General features: G+C 38.1%; 1 protein-coding gene across 1 annotated transcript in view; it reads left to right on the plus strand.

Annotated features, from left to right (window-relative positions):
* Window positions 1–10,260, plus strand: part of mkxa (mohawk homeobox a) — a 33,259-nt gene extending 22,999 nt beyond the window's left edge. The window contains exons 6-7 of the mRNA XM_079801200.1: window positions 7,756–7,789; window positions 8,163–10,260. Coding sequence (XP_079657326.1) covers window positions 7,756–7,789; window positions 8,163–8,355 — 227 coding nt within the window. The 3' untranslated portion in view covers window positions 8,356–10,260. The remainder of the gene's footprint in view (window positions 1–7,755; window positions 7,790–8,162) is intronic.
* The last annotated feature ends 12,177 nt before the right edge of the window (window positions 10,261–22,437 follow it).

Consider the following 22,437-nt stretch of genomic DNA (forward strand, 5'->3'; position numbering starts at 1 on the left):
CAGTGGTTTTAAAGAAATACGTGCCACACTCAGTCACCACAGAGTGACATTGACGTCTTTTCCATTCTCGTCTGCGAGGCTCCGTAGCCAAAAAGCCATGACATCTTGCCCAGATTCCATTTGTCACTTCTCTTCACGCAGCTGATAGATGGATGATCAAAAGAACAAATGAATGGATGGATGGAGGTATATTTCCAGCCCGAGCCTGCTTTGACATGCCAACCATGATGCCATTCTGTCTCAGTTTTGATCACTCATTGAGAGCTAGCACAGAAACAGACCTGTCTGCAATAGTTTACCCAATCGTCCATGCCGCCAATGTCCATTCAACCCTGCCTATAGTTTTCATTCCATATTCAATACATGCACAATTCAAAGGCAACCCTTGATTTCAAGTTTGTTCTTTGGCAAACCTTTGCAATCCAGGGACAGAAAGATCAACATGTTCTCTGTGTTAGACAATGAGAAGGCCATTTTCTCTCTTTGAGTAATATCTACCAGATTCTCTTGATTATGGTACTGACCCCAGTTCAGGGTGAGAGGACTGTTCTGATAACGCTTTAATAGAATGGCTGCGAGGTCTAGTATTATTTCTGCATAAAGAATGAGCAGATTTTGAGGGAATTTCTTGGAGTTTTGTGTGTTCATCCGGTAACACTTTACAATAAGGTTTCATTTGTTAACATGAACTAATAATGAACTGCACTTATAAAGCATTTATTAATCTTAGTTAATGTTAATTTCAACATTATTCAAATCAAATGTTGTATTTGTTAACATTAGTTAATGCACTGTGACCTAACATGAACAAACAATGAACAACTGGATCAACATTGATTAATAAATACTGTAACAAATGTATTGCTCATGGTTAGTTCATGTTCATGAATTAGACCTTATTGTAAAGTGTTACCGTTCATCCAATATCTACTGTGTGTGTGTGTGTGGATGTGTCTCTTTAAAAGAATGATTCACTAAAGAATTCTCATCATTTATTCAACCTCATGTCGTTTTTAACACGTTGTTCCTCAGTGGAACAAAAGTAGACATTTTGAAGAAAAAAAGTTTTGGACCACACTGACTTTCATTATATGGATAAAAAACAATATAAACACACTTCTTTTGAGTTCCATAGAGATAAGCAAGTCATATTTATTTTAAAAAGACATGAGGGTGAGTAAATAAATATCTAGTTCAGTCACGAAACTCTAGAGGGCGCAGACTGATAGAGGGCGCACAAGCTGATTGGCCTCTGCTGATCCTGCGGCCAATGAGCTTACTTGCTCGACATTTAAATAGTCTGGTTTAGTGTTCGGCATAAGCTGATCCTGCAGCACATTATCAGAGAAACCCTCCACCTGTCTAGATCTGCAACAGAATTTATTTATGCCTATTCATGCAGCAGCAGCATATCTTACATGCTCATGGCAACGTGTCTGTCAGTCTACTGGCAGTAGCAAGTGCACACTTGCTCTGCAGCAGTAGTGTGTGTAGCAGAGTAAGTGAGCGGAGTGGAGTGGCAGCCATTTCCCCGCCACGCTCTAAGCATCCAATAATCACTCCGCTCCGGGTTCACCATTTCCCACTCCTTGCTCCTCGCTCACTTATAGTAAGAACAGCGCTCTGTCTTCGCTCCGAGGAAATTTGCGGCTAAAGTATTTAAGTAAGCTCTGAATATCACAAAAGTTCGGATTATAACATAGCCTACATTAAATGAAAAAAATATAAACAATAGGAAATAGTTTCAACGTAGTTTATTGGAACACTAGTGTGCAAAGATTTATTACGACATGCCAAGCTTATTAGGTTTAATCAGCATTAACATTTTTATATCATTGCTGATTTTTGCAGTGCAAATTTTGTTTGGAAAGATGAAAATAGTACGTTTTCATCAGTTTTTTTTATCTATGTGTATCTACATTACAGATTTCTGCTCATTCAAAATCCGATACAGATAACTGTAAGCAGATAAGCACTGTAAGATTTGTCTGAATGCATTAGAGAGAGAGTGATTGCGTGCGTGAATAAGTGCTATCTGTTTAAAATGTGCTTTCACCCGATCATATCCAGCATGTAGAAGGTACAAAAGAATTCCTTACTATAACATCCCACTCATGTCCATCGCTGTCTTCATAACCTTTACATTCTTTCTGATTTGAGTGATCCATCTGTATCAAGCTAGTTAAATGTGTTTAACGTGTGAGTTCTGGCTAAAATGCAGTTATATTATGGAACCTTGGCATGAATTGTACTCGTTATGGAGCAGTAGTGGAGCGCTCTCTTTTAAAAAATCCGCTCCTCACTCCATTCAAAATCACGCCGCTCCCCTCCTCTCACATAGGCTGCGTTCACACTGCAGGGCTTAATGCTCAATTCCGATTTTTTGAAAAATGCAATTTTTTTGCAAGGCCGTTCACATTTCCAATTAAATGCGACCTTTTGTGATCTCCTGTGTGAACGTGAAATGACCCAGAAGTGACCCGCATGCGCAGAAGAGTACTCAACGGTCAACGACGTCACTTGTTGTTTACGGAAGTAGCCAAATATGGGTGTCAGCATTGGAGTTCGTTTAGCTTTATTAAAGTTATTTTCGCAACGGAGCCAGCACCATTACAACCTTCTCATGTTAAGAAGAAAATTAAAAAAGAGGAGGAGAGCAAGGTTTTTGGCCATGGCGTTTTGTGGAGCAGTGGTAGCAACGTCGGTACAGAGAAACGTGTGGGTGCGGAGTCGCAGCCAGGAGTGGTGGGATACTGATGTGAGTGGCTTTACTGATACCGAATTCGTCAGTAACTTCAGAATGACCAGATCCACCTTCAATTATGTTTGGAAATGTTTTCAAAAACCCCCCGGTTCCGATAAGAGCCCTCGAGTTTGGCCTGAATAGAGCTGTCCCCCCAAATATTAATTAACTCCGAAATCTCGCTTCCCTTCCACTGACTGGTCTGACTGGTCTCAGCATCGTCCGCCATAGTTGTTTATCTTCTCATTCCCGCCTACTTCAACGTACAATGATGACGTTTGTCGCGTATCAACGACGTGCGGGTCGGATACATGTGACCTGGCAGTTCAGACTGAAGACGCATTTCAAAAGATCGGATATGTATCGGATTTGGACCACATACCCAAGTGGCCTGGGTCGCATTTGAAAAGATCGGATCTGTCTCGTTCAGACTGTCATGAAAAGATCAGATACAGGTCGCATAAGGGCAAAAAAATCGGAATTGGGTCGTTTCAGCCTGCAGTGTGAACGCAGCCATACTCTGGTGTGTAGTAGCTCTAATCTGCCAAGACTATTATATGCCATTTAATGTTGATGATTGTGTTATTTTACATAGGCATATGCGTATGATTACATATGATATCGCTTGTTTCTGCAACTTCTTCACATGTGTTTTGATCAGGCTATTCAGTGCTCTTTCAGAAGATGTGTCATAGCGCCCCCTAGTTTATAACAGTAAAAACACAGAAAATTCAATTATTGGAGGGGAAGTGTTTTCTCACAAATAACGGAAAATTCTGTTTGGCAGGGAAAGAGTTTAGATTTCTTGTTCATCAGTTCACCAGTGTGTAATATGTAAATTGTGTGTGTGTGTGTGTGTGTGTGTGTGTGTGTGTGTGTGTGTGTGTTGTGTGTGTGTTGTGTGTGTGTGTGTGTGTGTGTGTGTGTGTGTGTGTGTGTGTGTGTGTGTGTGTGTGTGTGTGTGTGTGTGTGTGTGTACCTGGCAGAAATATAGAAGAATATAGTCTTCTTTTTAGCACTTCTTTCTTTCTCTTCCTTTTTTTCATGTGGTGCTGGTAAGTGTAACCCATCAGGCCTCTTTAGCAGCAGTTTATTGAGCATCATACAACTTAACTCACAGCTAACAGAGCAATGTCAGAATTTCGCTCAGTAGCAAAAAGGACTTAAAAAAAACACCTGAAAACTAGCACAGTTTGATTTATAGAGGATTTATAATTTTTTTGGCATAGTAATTGTTTTTAAAAATCTGAGTTTTAGATGTTTTAGGCAGCAGCATTTGGAAATTGCAGTAGGTCTGCATACAATTTTGGGCAGAGTGTTTTCCTGGGGGAGAGAGCGGAGTCACAGTCTGCTCTCTAAAGAGGGTCGCTTAATGCTGCGTGCAGACAAGCCCCCTGAGCATTGCTGGAGACATCATATTAGCATGAGTGACAGACATCAGAAAGCAGTGAGCATTCTCTCTGTTTAGGTCAATGACGAATATGGATGTCTGAGGGAAAAATGAGACAAAACATGACAGTTGCATTGGTCTTGGTGGACTAGATCTGATACATACGCTGCTGCTGCTGCAGACGAAGTCTGGACTTGCTACTGCCAATAGACATACAGACAAGCTGCAGTGAGCATGTAAGATATGCTGCTGCTGCTGCTGCATAAGTAGAAATACATAAATCCTGTAGCAGATCTAGACATGTGGAGCTGGGGGTGGAGGGTTTCAGAGGAACTCAGCTTACTGTGAACACTGAACAAAAGCAATGTTTTTCAAGGGATTCAGCTTTAGTTAACTTGAAATAGAAGTTTAGAAATCTTTTCTTACCTATTGTAATGTATATATTCGAGTAAATCAGCTTCTCGAACAAGAACAAATTATAGGACGGGACTTTATTTTGTCCATCATTGTGGTTTGCTATTGCTATGATGTCATGTGAGTGACAGGTTGTCCCGCCCTCGTACCAGTCAACATATCATCAGAAAAGAGATACTATTGAAAGAGGGAGGGGAAGTCATTTCGATTAAAGGTTACAAGGGTACATTCATTTTTTCAAAATGTGCAAGGATTAATCGTTCATAACAAATACTTAAATAGTCCATTAAAAAAAAAACAAGTGTGGGTATCTGCAGGTTGGAGTAATGGGCCTGCCGAAAGGTCTTTACAATTGGTCACGGCTGCTGACTGTTAGGGTGTGGGGTAGGGTTAGGGGTAATGGGTTCGTTTCGGCACACCCATTACTCCGACCTGCAGCTATCCCTGATTTCATGGTGACTTTCAGGAGGTTTTAATAAGGAATTTTTTTTTGTGACAGTTACACCACCTAGTCATGTTTGACTACAAAAAATATATAACTGAAACATTCATTGTATAAGAAATATGCCATTTCTTTTCATTCTCCTATTTCTTTTCTTTTCTACTGATTTTATCTTTCATAGTCTAGTGGCTTCACATCTTTCCTTCACTCTCCTTCATTTCCTCTATTCCTGACCATCAGGAAATTCATGTTATTTAGAAGATTAGATACCATTACCAGACATGATTTAGGAGTGAGGAATGGGAGAACGTTGTTGTCTTTATTTGTTAGGCTAGTGGTTGTCAGTAGAAACCAGTCGTACAACTGCCAAGAGAGTAAACTGAGCTACTGTCACTGCGGTAATAATGTCAGACAAAAGCAGCCACTCTATCACACTATCTGAATGGTGTCCAAATCAAATTCATATTCAGCCCTGCAGCTGGTATTTTTAGGAAACCAAACCTGAATTTTCACAGTAGCAGTTTCTAAGCAGTCTGTATTGTTTGTATCTAATCATTGTAGCGTTGATAAATGAACTTGTCCAAGACTGAACAGACAGTTACGAGTGAATGAGGGGGGGGCTGTAATAATTTCAAGGTTTTTTAATGGCATGTGTAGCTAAGGTCAGTCCATACCTGCGCTTGACAAAAAACAGATCTAGATTTGTTGTTTGTATCAAGTGCACTGAGATCAGCAAATCACAAACCCTCAGAGAGCGAGAGCTTATCTAGAACAGAGAACAGATGACCACAACAACCATATCCTACAGAGAGATACAGAAAGAGAAAACTGATACGAGGACCACATGTGCCTGACAAGACATCAGCTGAGTGAACCTGATGACGCAAATGCAAAGACTATGAAAGACATTAACAGGACATTGTGAGAGGAACATTATGGGAATATTCAGGAAGATATTGACAGAAATCTAACTCAGACTGGATGAATTAAGGCAAGATTTCCCAGCGGAGGATCTCTAATCGCTCCATCTTCACATGAACTACTTGTTTCGCAATCACACACTCCGGTTCGGTTAATTGAACCTCAAACACATCTGTGAGTATCGAGAGGGGAAGCTCGGTTATTCTGACTAACACGCTCATTCTCAGCCGTGTAAAACTATTACTGAACACGCTGAGCACAACAGGATATTTCCCAATCAGCCTCACACCAGCCTCAGGCAGTATTGGCCCGCTGCTGGCCTTTTCTCAACACCCAGTTGCCATTCAGCGCACATGTGAATGGTTTTTGAGGAAAAACAAGTTTAACACCGACTCAGACGAGCCGTTGGGGATGATTAGGTGCTGTTTGGCCCTGCAGGTGTCCGGGCAGCACTCCAATGTCCGTTCCGGATCCAAGGGGTGTGTGTGAGCACAAGGTTTGGGATGGGATGAGGTGAACGTATAAGAAGCGTTGCCTCGGGGGAGAGAACGAGACATCCGGAAAGGCATGAGGTTTAACTCGCTGGACAAACGAAACCCTGGATCTGGATTCAGAGAATTCAGCGCCTGTAAAAGTCATCCTAGATGAAAGTGTGAGACATGTTAAACCATAACTGTCATGTCCCGTAACAGATCCACCTGGCATAATATCATACATCTCTTAACAATCTTTTTACAAGATTGCAGGGTTAGGCGAGGTGTAAAGTACTTGCAAGTCAAGACTAACAGCTTTATTATTTATTGTTGATTTAATATTGAATGTTGAATTGATTTAATATAAAAAATAAATCACTTGGTTGCATCAGATGTGCTCCCGATGGCCAATCCAGGCCCGATGACCTGCCTAAATTTGTGGACGAAAGGGTCAGAATGGATCACAAAATGCATTTTTAAGGGAATGAAATATTTGTGAATGTAATGTGATGTCATGCATTTATACGTATGTAATAAACCAAGTTGTATGTAATGAAATGTACCACATTTTTCTTGAACGAAAAATGCATGTGTGATACACAAAATGAGACGAAACTTGCAATTCAGAGAAAATTTTTGAATTGCGAAATGAAAACTTGGAATTGCAAGAAATAAAGTCGGAATTGTGCGCTCGCAATTTTGAAAAAGTCCAAATTGGGAGATGTAAACGTACAATTCTGAGAAAAAAAAGTCACAATTGTGAGATGTTAACTTAAAACTGCAATTAAAAATTGGAATCGTGAGAAATAAAAAGAAGATAAATGTTGCAATTTCCGTTTTTATTTTTTATTCCATGTCAGAAACAGGGAAAAACATAAAAAACGGCAAATGAATATAAGTATATAATAAACGTTTTCCATATAATATTGTGGTTTTCATATAATGATAATATTAACGTAACATTTAAAAATAAATCAGTTTTTGGTTAAATACGTAAACATCATTTGTCAGTATAAACCCTTGTGTGTGCGTGTGTGTGTGTGGTAGAGGAACTGGTGATTACCATTAAGTAATTAGCCTTAAGTGTGTTGCTGACCTCTACATTTAACAAATAACACATTATTATTGTGCCAAGCATCTGGATATGGAAGATTCCACCATTCACAGAGTAAATGGAAACAAGCCTCTACAGTCTCAGCTAGTGAAGCATCTCTCTCCATTCACACAAGTAGCTCAGACCTACACATAAACAAGGCCTCCGAATGTTTACTTACTGACTTAACTCTGCCTTCGCCTGCTCGTCACATCTGTCAGTTTTAAGATACAGTGTTTTGTTATTGACACCGGCTTTGTCCTGTGCTTGTATTTACAGAGACTGTGGAGCATGGATCAAATAAATGTGACAGGTGCGTATGACTGGAACTAGCACGCACATGGAGTGCCCTTCACATTATTTCACGCCATGCCGTAATTAGCGTTGTAAAAAGCGTTCACCTCCTCGTAGAGCTCCTAACCGCAAATTGTGATCTGGGAATTTTCGGAGAGTTCCTACTTGTACCACCTGACCGCTGCAGATTCATTTAGGCGTTGATAGTGTTGCCATAAAAACGCATAACTCGCAGTCCGAGGATGTGAACAGCTCGAAATGATGGTAATCACGACATGGCGTGAACGCAGCATTAGTCAAGTGTGTCTAAACTTTTAAACTTTAGTATGGAAGAATGATTCATTTACAGCCAGTGAGCATCTTTCAATAACTTGTTTTATACATGTTAACAGAATCATGCAGAAGGAGAAGGGACAGAGGAAAGACGAGACATACTGGAGGGAGATCAACGCGGCCATGGCCCTAACTAACCTGGCTCAGCCCAAGGACGGGGCCACCGCCGCCACCACCAGCTGCATCATTCAGAAATCGTCACACATAGCTGAAATCAAGACTGTTAAAGTGCCTATCCTGCACAAATACTAATGCACACACACACACACACACACACACACGTACGCAGAAGATCCCGCTCTTCTACCTTTGGAATTCACTTGTCGTTTTGAATATTGTTTATTACTTTGTTGTACTGATACAGAATGAATTTTTTTGGTACGTTTGTTTTTATTGTTATTATGAGTACGATGAAGTGGCCTGAAATGCAGCACTTGTTTAGTTCACCGATTTGTGCATTTCCTTTGGGTCGCACAAACTTTTTTGACAAGTGTTGATGAGTTGTCAGTACGACAGTATTTCTGAACGAGACACTTTTGCAATGTTAACTTATTTTGATATGAATCAGAAATTTGTATTGTATCGCACCAAAGTGCCTTCATGCATCTCAAAGGAGAGATTAGTGAGAATGTACAGTTCATGTCCTCTCTGAATGAAATAAAGGGTTGAAATGACAGGAGGAGTGTGTAGCGCACTCTTCTCTCTGCTTCTCACAGCCGACAAGAGCTGCTGACCTTAAAATGAAATCAGCACAAGTCACAAAGACATGCGGCCTAAGGCCATTTCGGCATGTTTTGTCTTAATAGCTCGTGTGGCTGTGACTACCACATTGTTTTGTCTCTAAAATGGAAAACTTCAACTGTCACCTGCCAACAATAGCCATGAGCCGAGAGATAAGTTCAGTCAGCCAGGCCTACATCAAACTCCAGCTCTTCCTTACAGCATCTGCTTCCTCACAGTTATGCACATTTCTCAGATGCCCAATGAGAAAGAGAGAGAGAGAGAGACAGACTTCAAGGTTTCATCTGTATCTGTTTGAGACGAGGACTGTGACCCAAAGGGATATTTATGAATCCATTATCAGTGCTAAACCGAATGTGTTGCCTTCTCACGTTTCTGCTCAGAACAAGGTACTTCGGTGAAAGCAGTAAACGATTTGGCCAGTCGTGTTTTACCCCCCTTTTCTCTCAGCTGGTTAGAATTACTCTCAAATCACTGTTTACAAGAAGTACGAGAGACACTTCCATATAAAAAAAAGACACACAAACCATAGCAGTATTACCACATCTCTGATTCAGTGAACTTTTTTTGCAATCTCCATGTTTGTCCTGCGGTTTTTACTCGTTTTTTTTTTTCTTAGTGTTTTTGCCTTTGGTGAAACCAAGTTGTGTTAGTCTTGTATTGACTGAATGGAATGTTCAATGCAAATGTTATTTACATTAGAGTTATGGATGCCAAGTACACAATTGAGAAAATGAAAACGCCACTTTTGAAGTGAGCCTATGTTGATTATCTATGCGTTCTCTTTTTTGAGGAAAGTCTTCACCTGCTTGTGGTGAGACAGGCCAAAGAAACTTATTCAAAAAGCTGCATGCACTTATCTGACCCCCACCCCCTTCTATTTTTATATTATTAAAAATAATATTCACAAATACCCACTGAGACTATAATTCATAGATGCTATGTCCTGTTTTCCTGCTCTAAAGAGTAGTGTAGCACATTTTGAGCAAATTTTCGAATAAAACTGGGAAAAATGTATGTTCCGATCTGCTTTCGAAATCTCACTTTCCTTTCATTTTTTCCTTTAATCCATTCAAATCACACGTGAATCTCTCTTGGCCTTTGCAGTGAACAAAGAGAAGAGAACGAGTTTTTAAAGCACACTCTGCTCAAAAAGATGCTGACAGAAAAACAGTTATTTTGTGCACACTTTAGAACATTTGAAATGATTAAAGACTGTAAAAAAACTTGTAATAATAGTCTGATTTTTTTATTGTTAAGTTATATTCTTTCTTTTTTATTTTAGAGACTGGATGTTTGTCCAATGAAGGAATGCATAATATCTCATTTATTCTCTGATTTTCTTTTAATGTTCAGTTTTACGCCAGGAACCTTGTTTACTTCAACGGAACATTAAATAAAACATTTTTTGATGATATGATGTTGCTTGGCGTTTCATCATTAAAGTTTGCAGTTCTGCACAACCTCTGAAATCTTTCCTGATCAGAGATGCAATTGCTAACATTTAAACATAGGGTATCCATTTGCATTTTAACTTCAGTTACTTTATGAATAAACATGAGTTTTTCTTAAGTTTAAAATGAATAAATTCCAAACAGAAATGTTTTAGGGCCAACTTGCGATGAATAATTCACACAGCATTGAGGCGGACAAATGAAATTTCATTAATTTGTCTCTGCGGTTTGACCCGAGTTCAGATGACAAGCTTCTCTTTTCTTTTTTAGCCTCTGCATCTTTTTGAAAGCTGTCCTGTTAACTTTGCCAGCGGCAGAGACCTTGTTTGCCTTCACGCTGGTTTCAGCCCAGTAAATACAAAGACACCGCACAGCACAAACAGAGCTGGAAATGGATGATGTGTATGGAGTTTCTCTGTGATCTTGTCTTTCCTTAAGGGTTTAATCCTGAACAAATGCTGGGAATGGACACATAGTGCTCACTGTGGCATTGACTGTGTACAACACAAAGAGCTGCGCATTTAGCTAAACAAATCATAAGTTTAGCCTCTGCCGTATTAATCGAAGACACCAAACTGAAGCATTAATGTGCATTTCATTTACATAGTAATTCTAGAGCTGATCCATGAATCCTAACAACAGCATCAAGCTGGAAATGCGAAAGCCTATTTTCTTTATTTTCTCAGCGTCTATCCAAATATACTTTAACAAACACATACACTATATTGCCAAAAGTATTGGTCACTATATTGCCAAAAGTATTGGGATACCCCTCCAAATCCTTGAATTCAAGTGTTCCAATCATTTCCATGGCCACAGGTGTATAAAATTAAGCACCTAGGCATGCAGACTGCTTCTACAAACATTTGTGAAAGAATGGGTCGCTCTCAGGAGCTCAGTGAATTCAAGCGTGGTACTGTGATAGGCTGCCACCTGGACAATAAGTCCATTTGTGAAAGTCCATTTTTGAAATTTGTAAAGTTTGGTGGAGGGGGTTGGGGTTGTTTTTCAGGGGTTGGGCTTGGCCCCTTAGTTCCAGTGAAAGGAACTCTTAATTCTTCAGCATACCAAGACATTTTGGAAAATGTCATGCTCCCAACTTTGTGGGAACAGTTTGGGGATGGCCCCTTCCTGTTCCAACATAACTGCCCAAAGCAAGGTCCATAAAGACATGGATGAGCCAGTTTGGTGTGGAGGAACTTGATTGACCTCAACCCGATAGAACACCTTTGGGATGAATTAGAGCGGAGACTATGAGCCAGGCCTTCTCGTCCAACATCAGTGCCTGACCTCACAAATGCACTTCTAGAAGAATTGTCAAAAATTCCCATAAACACACTCCTAAACTTTGTGGAAAGCCTTCCCAGAACAGTTGAAGCTGTTATAACTGCAAAGGGTGGGCCAACTCCATATTAAACCCTAAAGATTAAGAATGGGATGTCATGTAAGTTCATGTGCATGTAAAGGCAGGCGTTCCAAAACTTTTGGCAATATAGTGTATATAGTGAACCCACAAAGCATTTGGACACTTAAGTCACCAAAAAGTCTGAATATCATAACTTTAGAAATGATTAAAACCAAGTGTCATCTGCAATGACTTTCTCAAGAAGCTGTTGTCACGCTCTATCTGTAGTATAAAATTTGTTTTATATTCTGAAATCGAATCATCTTTTTGCAGGATATTTTGCATTAAAAATGTCTTCTTTCGAAAAGAAAATGTCATTTAGCTCAGGAAAAATAGACAACGTACAGACATTCATACATCTTAATACAAAGTGTGAATTTACTATCCAAATACTTTTTGTGGCCACATACAAGGCCCACACACTAATCCTAACCCGCCTGCCAATGAACAGCTTGAAAACACTTACAAAAGAACATCAACAGAAGAGAAAGAATATCAAAACAATGAATGAAACATGAACAAACACACAGCAACCAAGATTTCCTGACTGTTTAGACTCTAAAATCTCTGTCCTGATTTATCTCACTCATCTACTCCTCATCTTTCTCTAGCATCCCTCTTTCACGTTTATTGGTAGCATGCTGCTTGGCCTGGTTCAGAAATAATGCGGAATCTATGGTTAAACATGCCAGTCATGCAGAGAGAGAGATACCCAAAAGTGAACTTTGGGCTTCATTTTTAATGTTTAATACACAAACAAAGTATTCAAAATGAGTGGGATGCTGATGGACAGAAAAAAAAGGATTGCTTTCAGATCATATCATCATCTCATAAACCTCCAAAAGGGCACTAGCATAAATCAAGTCCCCTTGTCTCTCTTCAGCTCTCTCTGTCCTAGTATTGTCTCTCCGCTCTTCCCGTTTCTCTCTCTAAGCAGACTGGCAAAGACCAGCGCTCTGAGCAGAAATTTCCATCGAGGCCATTTGTTGAAATGTCTGAGCAGGTTTTGTGGATCTCACCCATTATCTAGCTGAACAGGTTGGGATGCTGGGTTGGCCAGCCATGTGACACACTCCAGAAGTCTCTCCACCCTTCTCATCAGACACAGGGTCCAAGATAATGTCAAAAAACTACACACACACAACCTGAGCACAAAGAATTTCCAAACACATCTGAACAGGGAAAACTGCTTCAGTCAGATGAAGAAATTTGACCCATGTCCCGTATTGGAATAATTAGTTATCTTGCCTAAAGGATCTGCTGGTTCATTAATTATCAATTGCCTGAATGGATATGTGCTGGATACATAGTCCAGAATCTGAGCACTGATTACTGGGTCAGAAACAGTTTGATCCATAATGATTATAGGGGTGAATTCATTGAGATGACTGGGGAAAAAAGTGTCCCAATGAACTTGAATTCACCCTAAATGCATTATGTTTAGGTGACATTACATTTATTTTGTTATATTAGCCTACACATAGCAATGAAATTAGACCGTTAAAATAATAGAAGTCAGTGGGATTTTTTAATAGAAATTAATACTTTTATTCAGTAAAGATGCATTAGAATGATTACAAGTTACAGTAAATGCTCTTATAATGTTGCAAATGATTCCAATTTCATTAAATGCTGTTCTTTTGAACTTTTCCTCTAAAATACTAAGCAGCACAAAGGTTTTCAACATTGAAAATAATAAAAAAATGTTTCTTGAGCCCCAAAGCAGCATATTAGGATGATTTCTAAAGGATCATGTGACACTAAAGACTGGAGTAATGATGCAAAAAATGCAGCCTTCATTTCAATTGTAATCATTTTTTTACATTTACATTTAATCATTTAGCAGATGCTTTTATCCAAAGTGACTTACGAGGAGAACAGTATTTCACAATATTACTTTTTACTGTATTTTTGATCAAATAAATGCAGCCTTGGTGAGCATAAGATTAAGAAAAAAAACATACCAACCTCAGGAGTTAATAGGATTTCCAGGATAATTTTTCAAAGGCAGAAAAATTAGGGTTTAAAAACTACAATAAATGGTGCAAAAACTACAACAGTCTGAGTCACAGATAATAAGTTTGATCCATTGCATTGTTTCCTAATGGATTTAGATCTTTTTTTGTTTTCATTTCAGCGCAGAAGGTGGTAGTTGCCATTGTTTTTCTGTAGTTTTTATTATTCTTCCATATTGACAAATGTTTCAAGGAATCTCTCATTCCTTAATTCTGGCTTATACTTCACTCTTCAGAGCAGCACGAAGGCAAGCGTTTTTCTGTAGTGATACTTCAGTGCGCTAACCTGAGCTCAAAACATTTCCTGTCTTTAATTCAGTGACCCTCAAAGAAACCACCAGAAACATCAACAGAGAAAATCAGTGGTTTTAAAGCTGTTATTAAAACACAAATGCACAATGTGCTGCTTTGTGTAGCGCTCTGTGAAGACATACAGTATAACAGAGGTGTTTTACGGAAAAGGGATTAATCAGACAAATGGAATTTCCACTCAGACAGAATGTGTTGTGCCCCAAAAAGGAGAAGAATGCGACTTTAAAACTGAGCCATGTCATAAGGAAATATTTTACTTGGTTAAACCAATTAACAGACAAAAATAGATAACTAATCCTTTATTTCAGTTCCTGAAAAATGCAATATATATTAAATATATATATTAAAATTAAAATCAAGTGACCTTAGGTCAAGGCATCAAATAACTATTTGTATCTATTAGTAACATCAGCATGGCATGAAAAGTCCATGGCCTCTAGGAAAATGTCCATACCTTGTACATGTTATTTACATGGAAGCTACAGAAACTAACTAACATAGAATATAAAAGCAATATTTTGAAAACTTTAAATTGTCCTAATGTTGGAAAATAGCAACAAAAATATAAAAAGTTTCCTGCTAAATTGCACTTTTTGATTAACTAAATTAACTAAATAATAATAATAATTATTATTATTAGTAGTAGTAGCAGTAGTAGTATTTATTAATGATAATAATGCTAATGCTAAATGTTATCCAGAATGAACAGTTAAAGGAACATTTATGGCTGTGAGTGAAGGGCTACAACGTAAACCCTAATGCTTAAAATACTTAATTGGCTTGATAGGACAAACAAATTAATTCAATTAACTTATATGAGCATTTAGAACTTTCTTTTTCTTTCGAGTTCACAGCACTGACATATTTCAAGTAAACTGAAACGGTTTCATTGTTTTAAGTTGTATGAACTAATTTCCTTTCATTTAGACTATCTTAAGTTTAACTGAAACTGGGCTGAGATTTTTTATTAACCACCATGCTTTTCCCATGACACTCGAAAGGGAGAGTAAATGCTAACATTAAGTGTTATATAATGTTGTTAAGATTAATGGTAAGGGATATTTAGTAGTGATTAATGTTTTGTTATGCTAATTTAGAAGAGTTTCTGTTAATGTGGTCTTGGGAGATTTCCCATCGTGGTGACAAGTGCACATGTTGCTGGGTTTGAGAGCAAGTAAGTTACACATTTTCAGTTGCTGTACTCATTCAGTAAGTGCTATACCATGCTATTGTTAGCAAATTAGCAATTTGGAATTTACTAAGTTAGTTTGTTATAGCTAGCAAAATATTTCTTAACTTACATGTTTTTATTTTTTTTAATCTGATAACTTATTAGGGTTTACAGTGAAGTACAGAGTTGATCTTAATGTTTTAATCGCTGAAATGATGATCCCGCAGCTCCGTGAACACGCACGCACTCATTCATATCTCATTCAAATAATACACACGACTCTTTAGCATGACGCAATTGGTCACGAGACATACGAGAGCCAATGCAATTTCACTATGAAAACTGACGTAACGGGCGGTAATATTTGAAATTGAATGTGTTCACGATTTTCTGCAGATGGAGACGCTGATTGCGTTTGGGGATTTCCTTCACATAAATAAATTTTTTGGCCTCAGAACACTTGGAATATTTGTACTTTTTGAATAAATTGTGCATGCAGTTGTATCTGCCTGTTATATCTGTGTTTTATTTACCACACAAATGAGTAGGTTTAGGGATTGGATGGGGTTGGGTTACATGTTAAAACGTGTCTAGATAGTGTAAATAAAATTATGCTGGCTGATTCAATTGAGAATCCCACTCCAACATGTCATAATGGCAAAATCATAACCCAATATATGATGACGATAATGTTCCCATGCCCAACGCGTCTGTGTATGACGCCAAAGGTTTCTGAATGGAGCACTCAGCGCGTCGATATAGTGACGGCTAGGGGTACTTTATTGTGGCGCGGAAAGCACTTGACCATGCTTCAGATTTTGACGCCTTGGGAGTGAGAACGGGTTGTGTATGAGTTAGCTAACTCAGTACTTCAAGTTAGGAGCAAGTAATATGCATGAGTACTACAAACTCAAAACTTAAAATTGGGAACATCATAACTCAAAAAAATTGATGTAACTGATTACCTGAGTTAGCCCAACTTATTCAGGTTTACAGAGCTTTATTGATTGGGTTGTGGTGGTAAAATGAGACAAACATTTGCAAAACATTACTTTAGATTTAATTATTTTACTGTAATTTTGACTTTACATTCTGTTCCTCTGTTCCTATGAAGCTGGACAAAGAGAAACAAGAGGACATTAGCGAAAAAGTGAAAGTCAGATTCTGTCTAAACTTCTCTTTTCTCAAATCAAGTGTATTCGCTGCTATAGCCCCGTGTTTTGTTTGGAATAACTGACTTTCATTTCTGAACCGGATCAGCCATTGCCAGGTCAGAAGTGCCATGCCACGAGTGGTTATGACAGCAGAAATATATTACAAAGGAGCTTGAACCACACAGCACATAATGACAAGATCAAACATAAAAGACACAGAGGGGAGGGGGCGAAACCTCAGGGCCCATGTTTCTCTGTCTAATATTTCTAAACCGAAAGTTAAATAAATTCCTAAGTACAGCGAAGTGGAACCGCGTCAGTAGAGCAGATGGAAGGGATGGCAGCTGCAGCTGGAATGCGGTTTGGCTGAGAGGGACAGCGAGAGAAAGAAAGCAACGTCCTCACGCGCTTGAGCCGTTCATATTCTCCAATACACTGCTGCTGTCTGATGAAGTGTTCTGCATTTGTGTGTGTGTGTGTGTGTGTATGTGTATGTGTGTGTGCGTGTGTGTGTGTGGCATGGAGTCAAAAGAAAGCACTTAAAAAATTTAAAGGTAACAGCGACGACTCCACTTTGGATAAACCTACTGTTGTCAATAAACAAACCGTCTAGACTCCAACTCAAAATATTGGTCTCTGGGTACGTTTTCTGATGTATTCTAGACTATACAATGATAAATACACAGAAATCATATTAGATGCCTATGTCCGCTTGCCAAATGTTTTCAGGCAGACAATATTTACAACTAAACTGACAGTAACACATATTAGCGCATCATATCACAATGAAAAATTACAGACAAAAGTTTCCATCCGCCTAGAGTCACAGTGTTTTAAAATTGACCTCTGAATGGGGCTTATGATTTACAAATTACCATCTGTAACACAAAACCTCAACTCACTTTGCTCAGTGTCTCCCTTTATCTTTCCTGGGCTGCTGTTAGTTCAACATCTCTGTGTCTGTAATATATCAGAAGCGAATGCTTCGGTCTCAGTTCTTCTCACACCTAATCCGAATCGTAACCATAGTGGGGTAAAACCTGAGTCAGATTTCGATACCGGCTAATAGTATGTTGATATAACAGTCCAACAGCACTGGGATTTTCACTGTTTGTATCACTCAGGATTTTTCTTTCTGCTGGTTACATAGACAATGAGTGAGTCATTGAATCATTCACTTAACTGATTTGTTCAAAGCACTGATTCAACCAGGAACAATGGGGTATGTTGGGGTAAGATGCCCCCTGTGGCAAGACTTTTCTTTCTTGACCATAGATGACACAAAATCTCAGCACTTTTGACAATAGGCTATGATATTTAATTTAGTAATTTCATCTGAATATCAACATTTATGAGATTTAGAGTAGTTGGATCAAAGTAAAAAGTTACTTAAACTTGTTACAAGTAATCAGGTTACTTTATCTCAACTTAAAATTTGAGAAAAAGTAAACCGATTACTTGTAACAAGTTGAAGTCTTTTTTTTTTCTTTGATCCAACTACACGTTTTTGTCAGTGGAAGTTTTGAGGTTAACTGATCTAATTTTGTGTCTCTGAAAAATAGTGATCCATGACATTGTATTATGTTGAATATTTTTGTATCTATTTGCTAATGAAGGATATGTGGACACATTTTTGAATTTGTGGAGTAAAAGTTAGTTTTAATTTTGAAGTAAATAAGACCCATCCCCCCCATTAATTAGGTTATTATTTAGTATTTCCATGAATCAGATGTACATTTCAGACATATTTGCTTTCATTAAAACCTATAAGTTAGTTGAGTGAAATCATTAAATTGGCATTCATAGTGTTGCTATTATGACATTTCTTCAATTAAAATATGGGCAATTAAATAAGTAAATATTCATATGCCTGTAAATAAGTCAGCATAATTTTACCTTCCAGGTGAATCTCGTTTACTGGGATTCTGCTCTGTCTGTCATTGGTTATTCAATTATTATCAAATAAGTTCTGTATAAGTTTATCCAGGTGGGGTTTCTTACCCCATGTAGGGCCAACTTACCCCCTCTTTTAATATTTATTTCCTATAAAAACACATGGGCTGATGCATCATCATCCTGCACATGCTAAACGTATATCTAAATATGTTACAATTTAAAAGTTAATACACATCGTTCTTCAGGAGGACATCTTCCCCCATATTACCCTACAAGTGACTGTCTTTATGAGTGATTCATTGAATCATTCACTAAAACAATTTGTTTAAAAATGCAGATTTGTGCAAGAAAGTAACAAGACGATGACTGAATCTGAATATGCATACTTCCCTACAAGGCGAAAAAACAGGTGACTTACTAAACCCGGCTAGATTCTGAAATGCCCATCCAATTTACTATCCAATGAGATTATGGGAGAGGATTTATGAATGGCAGTGTAGTGATGCAAATGATGCTGTGAGTCACATGGCAATGTGGTATGTCCGGATTTATACTTCATACTATAGACTACATTGATTTATACTATTTAGAACATACTTTTTAACAGTCATGAAGTAACTACTTATTCTAAAGAAGTAAATACTCAGAGAGAATGTGATTAGTGCTTTTATCAGAGAGTCATTTGCCCTGTCCCAAATGGCACACTTCAAATGCACTTTCGGTCTTGTGGACTTACAATGGCTGCCGCGTGCCCGTTTGTCATTTTAGGTCTCATAAGGGTGCACGTGGTCGATATGCGCCCTCGATGCGCACTTCTGCCGAGCCTCAGCGGACTTCTTCCCGACAGTCAAAGCAGCATTACGTCATAAAAGTGCCTGTCGTAGGAAGACCGCAAGGGTTTAGGGTGCCATTTGGGACAGGGCCATTGAATTATTCACTCAAACGATTCATTCAAAAACACTAACTCAGGAACAAAACACCAATACGGTTAATTCTTGGGCTTCGATTAGAAATATTTTTTGTGGATGGAACAAAAATCAATCAACTGGCGATATTGTGTTTAAAATGTAAGTAACTCAATATTAACTTATTGTTTGTTGTATGAAAGAAATTCACTTGCAATTGTGCTGTTGGTCTGAATATCAGCATATGGCTGTGATTACCTACGGCCTCGTGCCTACGGCCAAATGACAGGTTTAATAATTGTTGTACTCACACACACTCTTACCCTTAACATGACATATTTTCTCTTAGGGAATCCACAATTACACATGTAAACTTGGCAGGCAATGTGGCATCACTTTGCCAAAGGGTATTTTGGGGCAGCACTCATACAAGAGCGCTATGACGGCTTCATAAATCCGAACGCTGACAGACACTTTCCACAGGCAGGCCCCGGGCCCTTCATACGCTGATTTGCTCCCTAACTCACTCATTTCTAAACATGTCTTTGTGTGTTTGTATTTTTGATATAACCCTGATGTCTGGATTTAAACTCCATGGCGGGAGACTTGTGGTGAGCAGGAGTCACTTTACAATACATTAAGAGAGTGCAATACTCATTAAGCGAGGAAAAAATTTAACACACAGGGTGTCAGAAGCCAAACAGGTCCAAAGAGCTAGAGTTTGATAGAGGCCTTATCCCTTATCATCTTCTAACAGCAAAACAATTTTTTCAATTACATATTCAGTCATCAAACAAAAGAGGTTAGTTCCCAGAGGGAAAAAAAAGAAAGTCGGGCCAGACTGCAACTTTTCAGCTACCTTCATTGTTTTGCTCCTGGAAAATGATTGATTGGCCAACATAATTGAATCAACATTGAATCTTTGTGCACATGCACATCACATTACAAATAGGGCTCTTGCTCTCTGTCGTCTATCCAAAGCAATAAAAAGACAATAAAACAGAGAGATGTGCCTGGGAATCGCTCTATGATGGTAATATATGTCTCTCTAGATCCTCTGACGTTCACTGTAGTTCACTGAAACACTCCACTTTCCAGTCAAACAATTGCTAACCATCAAAGGTCCTATGAGGTCTCCACAGTAACAGACGGCTTAATCCAGGCCTGAAGATTAGACAAACTACTGGACTTATAAAAACTGACAGCATAACGTGAGTTTTTCCTTTCTGGAGCGCACTAGCCATCGTTTAGGAGCTCTTTTACTAGAGGCTTTCATTTTGACTTTTGATATTGTAATCTGAGAGGTGCAGATTTTTAATTAAAGTATTGGGCTTATTTTTAATTTAAGGGTATCTGAAATAAAACAATCAGCACAAGCAAAGCAAAAAAAAAAAAAAAGTGACAATATTTATATCTATGATTTTTTTCATTATTACATTTTTAAATAAAAAAAACTGTCTGCGTTTTTAATGTTAATCCAACAAAAGACAAAAATATAATTAGCTCCCTACTCTTTTCTAAACTTTTGTAACTTCAATAAGGATTAATATGCATTTAATTTATAAATTGAAGAATACGTAGGGTTATTTTAAATTTGTGTACTTTATTTCTGTAACTAAAAAGCACTGTTTATTTCATATATATCTTTGTTCTGTTGTATTCATGTTGGCCTGCTGAATGTTAAATGGATCCAATCCATGTTCATTAGAAATTATTTAATGATGCTGCAATAAACTAGCTATTATAACTTAACGCATGCCTTTTTGAACTTTGCTAATTTAAAGAGCACCTATTATGGCATTTAAAATGTTCCAAATATTGTTTTAGAAGTCCCCAACAACAGTTTTGCATGCATGCAATGACAAAAAAGACTTTAGTTTTCTTATAATATGCATTTATTTTTACCTGTTTTGACAGCGATTCTCAAATGATTCCTTTAGTGATTCACTTTTCAAAACCCCGCCTTTACGTGACGCTAATCTGCGGTGATTGGTCCGATGACCCAGTCAGTTGTGATTGGTATAGTCTGTGCCGTCTATGGTCTGTGCAGATATTTTCGGAAACGGAACGCCCATCAAAGTCTTATAGTGACAGTAATTTGTTAATATGTGTCAGGAGTTATGAATATGAAAACCGCGTCGGTACTGTTTGATTGTAATATGAGCCTCAGCTGATCTCATTCATAAAAAAACTCATCTATTCTCCTCACGAAGACTCGCGACAAATCAACATCCCTCAGGGCTTTTAGTTCAAAAGTGTGCAGATGAGGAGAAATACTGATAGATTTCTCATATGTCTGTGTCAAATTTCTAAACAGAGGAGTATTTTTTATTCAATACTTTCTCAAAATGCGCAGATAGCCTAATCATGAGCGATTGAGTCTCTTATGTGTTGTTTTCAATTCATACTGGCAGCCGGAGGGCGCTCTGTGCACATGTAGTCCATATATGGTACAGACAGACGAAGAAGATACCATGTGCCATAATAGAAGTCCATAATAAAAGCTTCCTGAGATCGCGAAACATGCAAATAGAGACATTTGAAGACTAATAAACACACAATCACGACGATGTATGGTTTGTCTTCAAGCCACTTAGTCTTCAAATGCTCATCCTTGGGCAGATGAAAAAAGTTTGCTTTTTAGTCGCACTTCAGAACATAGCGTCTCGTCGCCATGATGTTTTCTAGTTTTCACTGGCGTCTTGGAGCGCAATAAGTGGGCTTATCGTATTCAAATAACTTGACAAGTTGACGTCATCTAGTCAGAGAAAAAGCTTCGGTCTTCTAACGATTCTTAAAAATGACTCAGAGTCGACTCTTACTTTTGATAGAAAATAACTATATATACGGTGCACTGTCATATTTCAAACTTTGTAGGATGTTTTTGTTCACTTAGATCTATGTTACACACTACATGAAAGGTAAATTTCAAAATTTCATGATAGGTGCTCTTTAAAACATGATCAAAACAGTATCTATTTTAATGACAAAAGTTCAAGTAAGAGAGCAAGTGATAAATATCGGTATCAGCCTCAAAAAATTGGTGGATCCCTAGCTTTTTATTAATAAATTATTATTAATCTAAATTAAAATGCTAAAAAGCACACAAATATATAAACTGAAATCATACTTTACTCCCCTCCTATATAGTGTAACTACACCAATCAGGCATAACATTATTGATTATCTCTTCATCACAGCACCTGTTAGTGGGTGGGATATATTAGGCAGCAAGTGAACATTTTGTCCTCAAAGGTCATAAGTTAGAAGCAGGAAAAATG

This window comes from Gobio gobio, assembly GCF_949357685.1.
Source record: "Gobio gobio genome assembly, chromosome: 20".
NCBI classification, from domain to species: Eukaryota; Metazoa; Chordata; class Actinopteri; order Cypriniformes; family Gobionidae; genus Gobio; species Gobio gobio.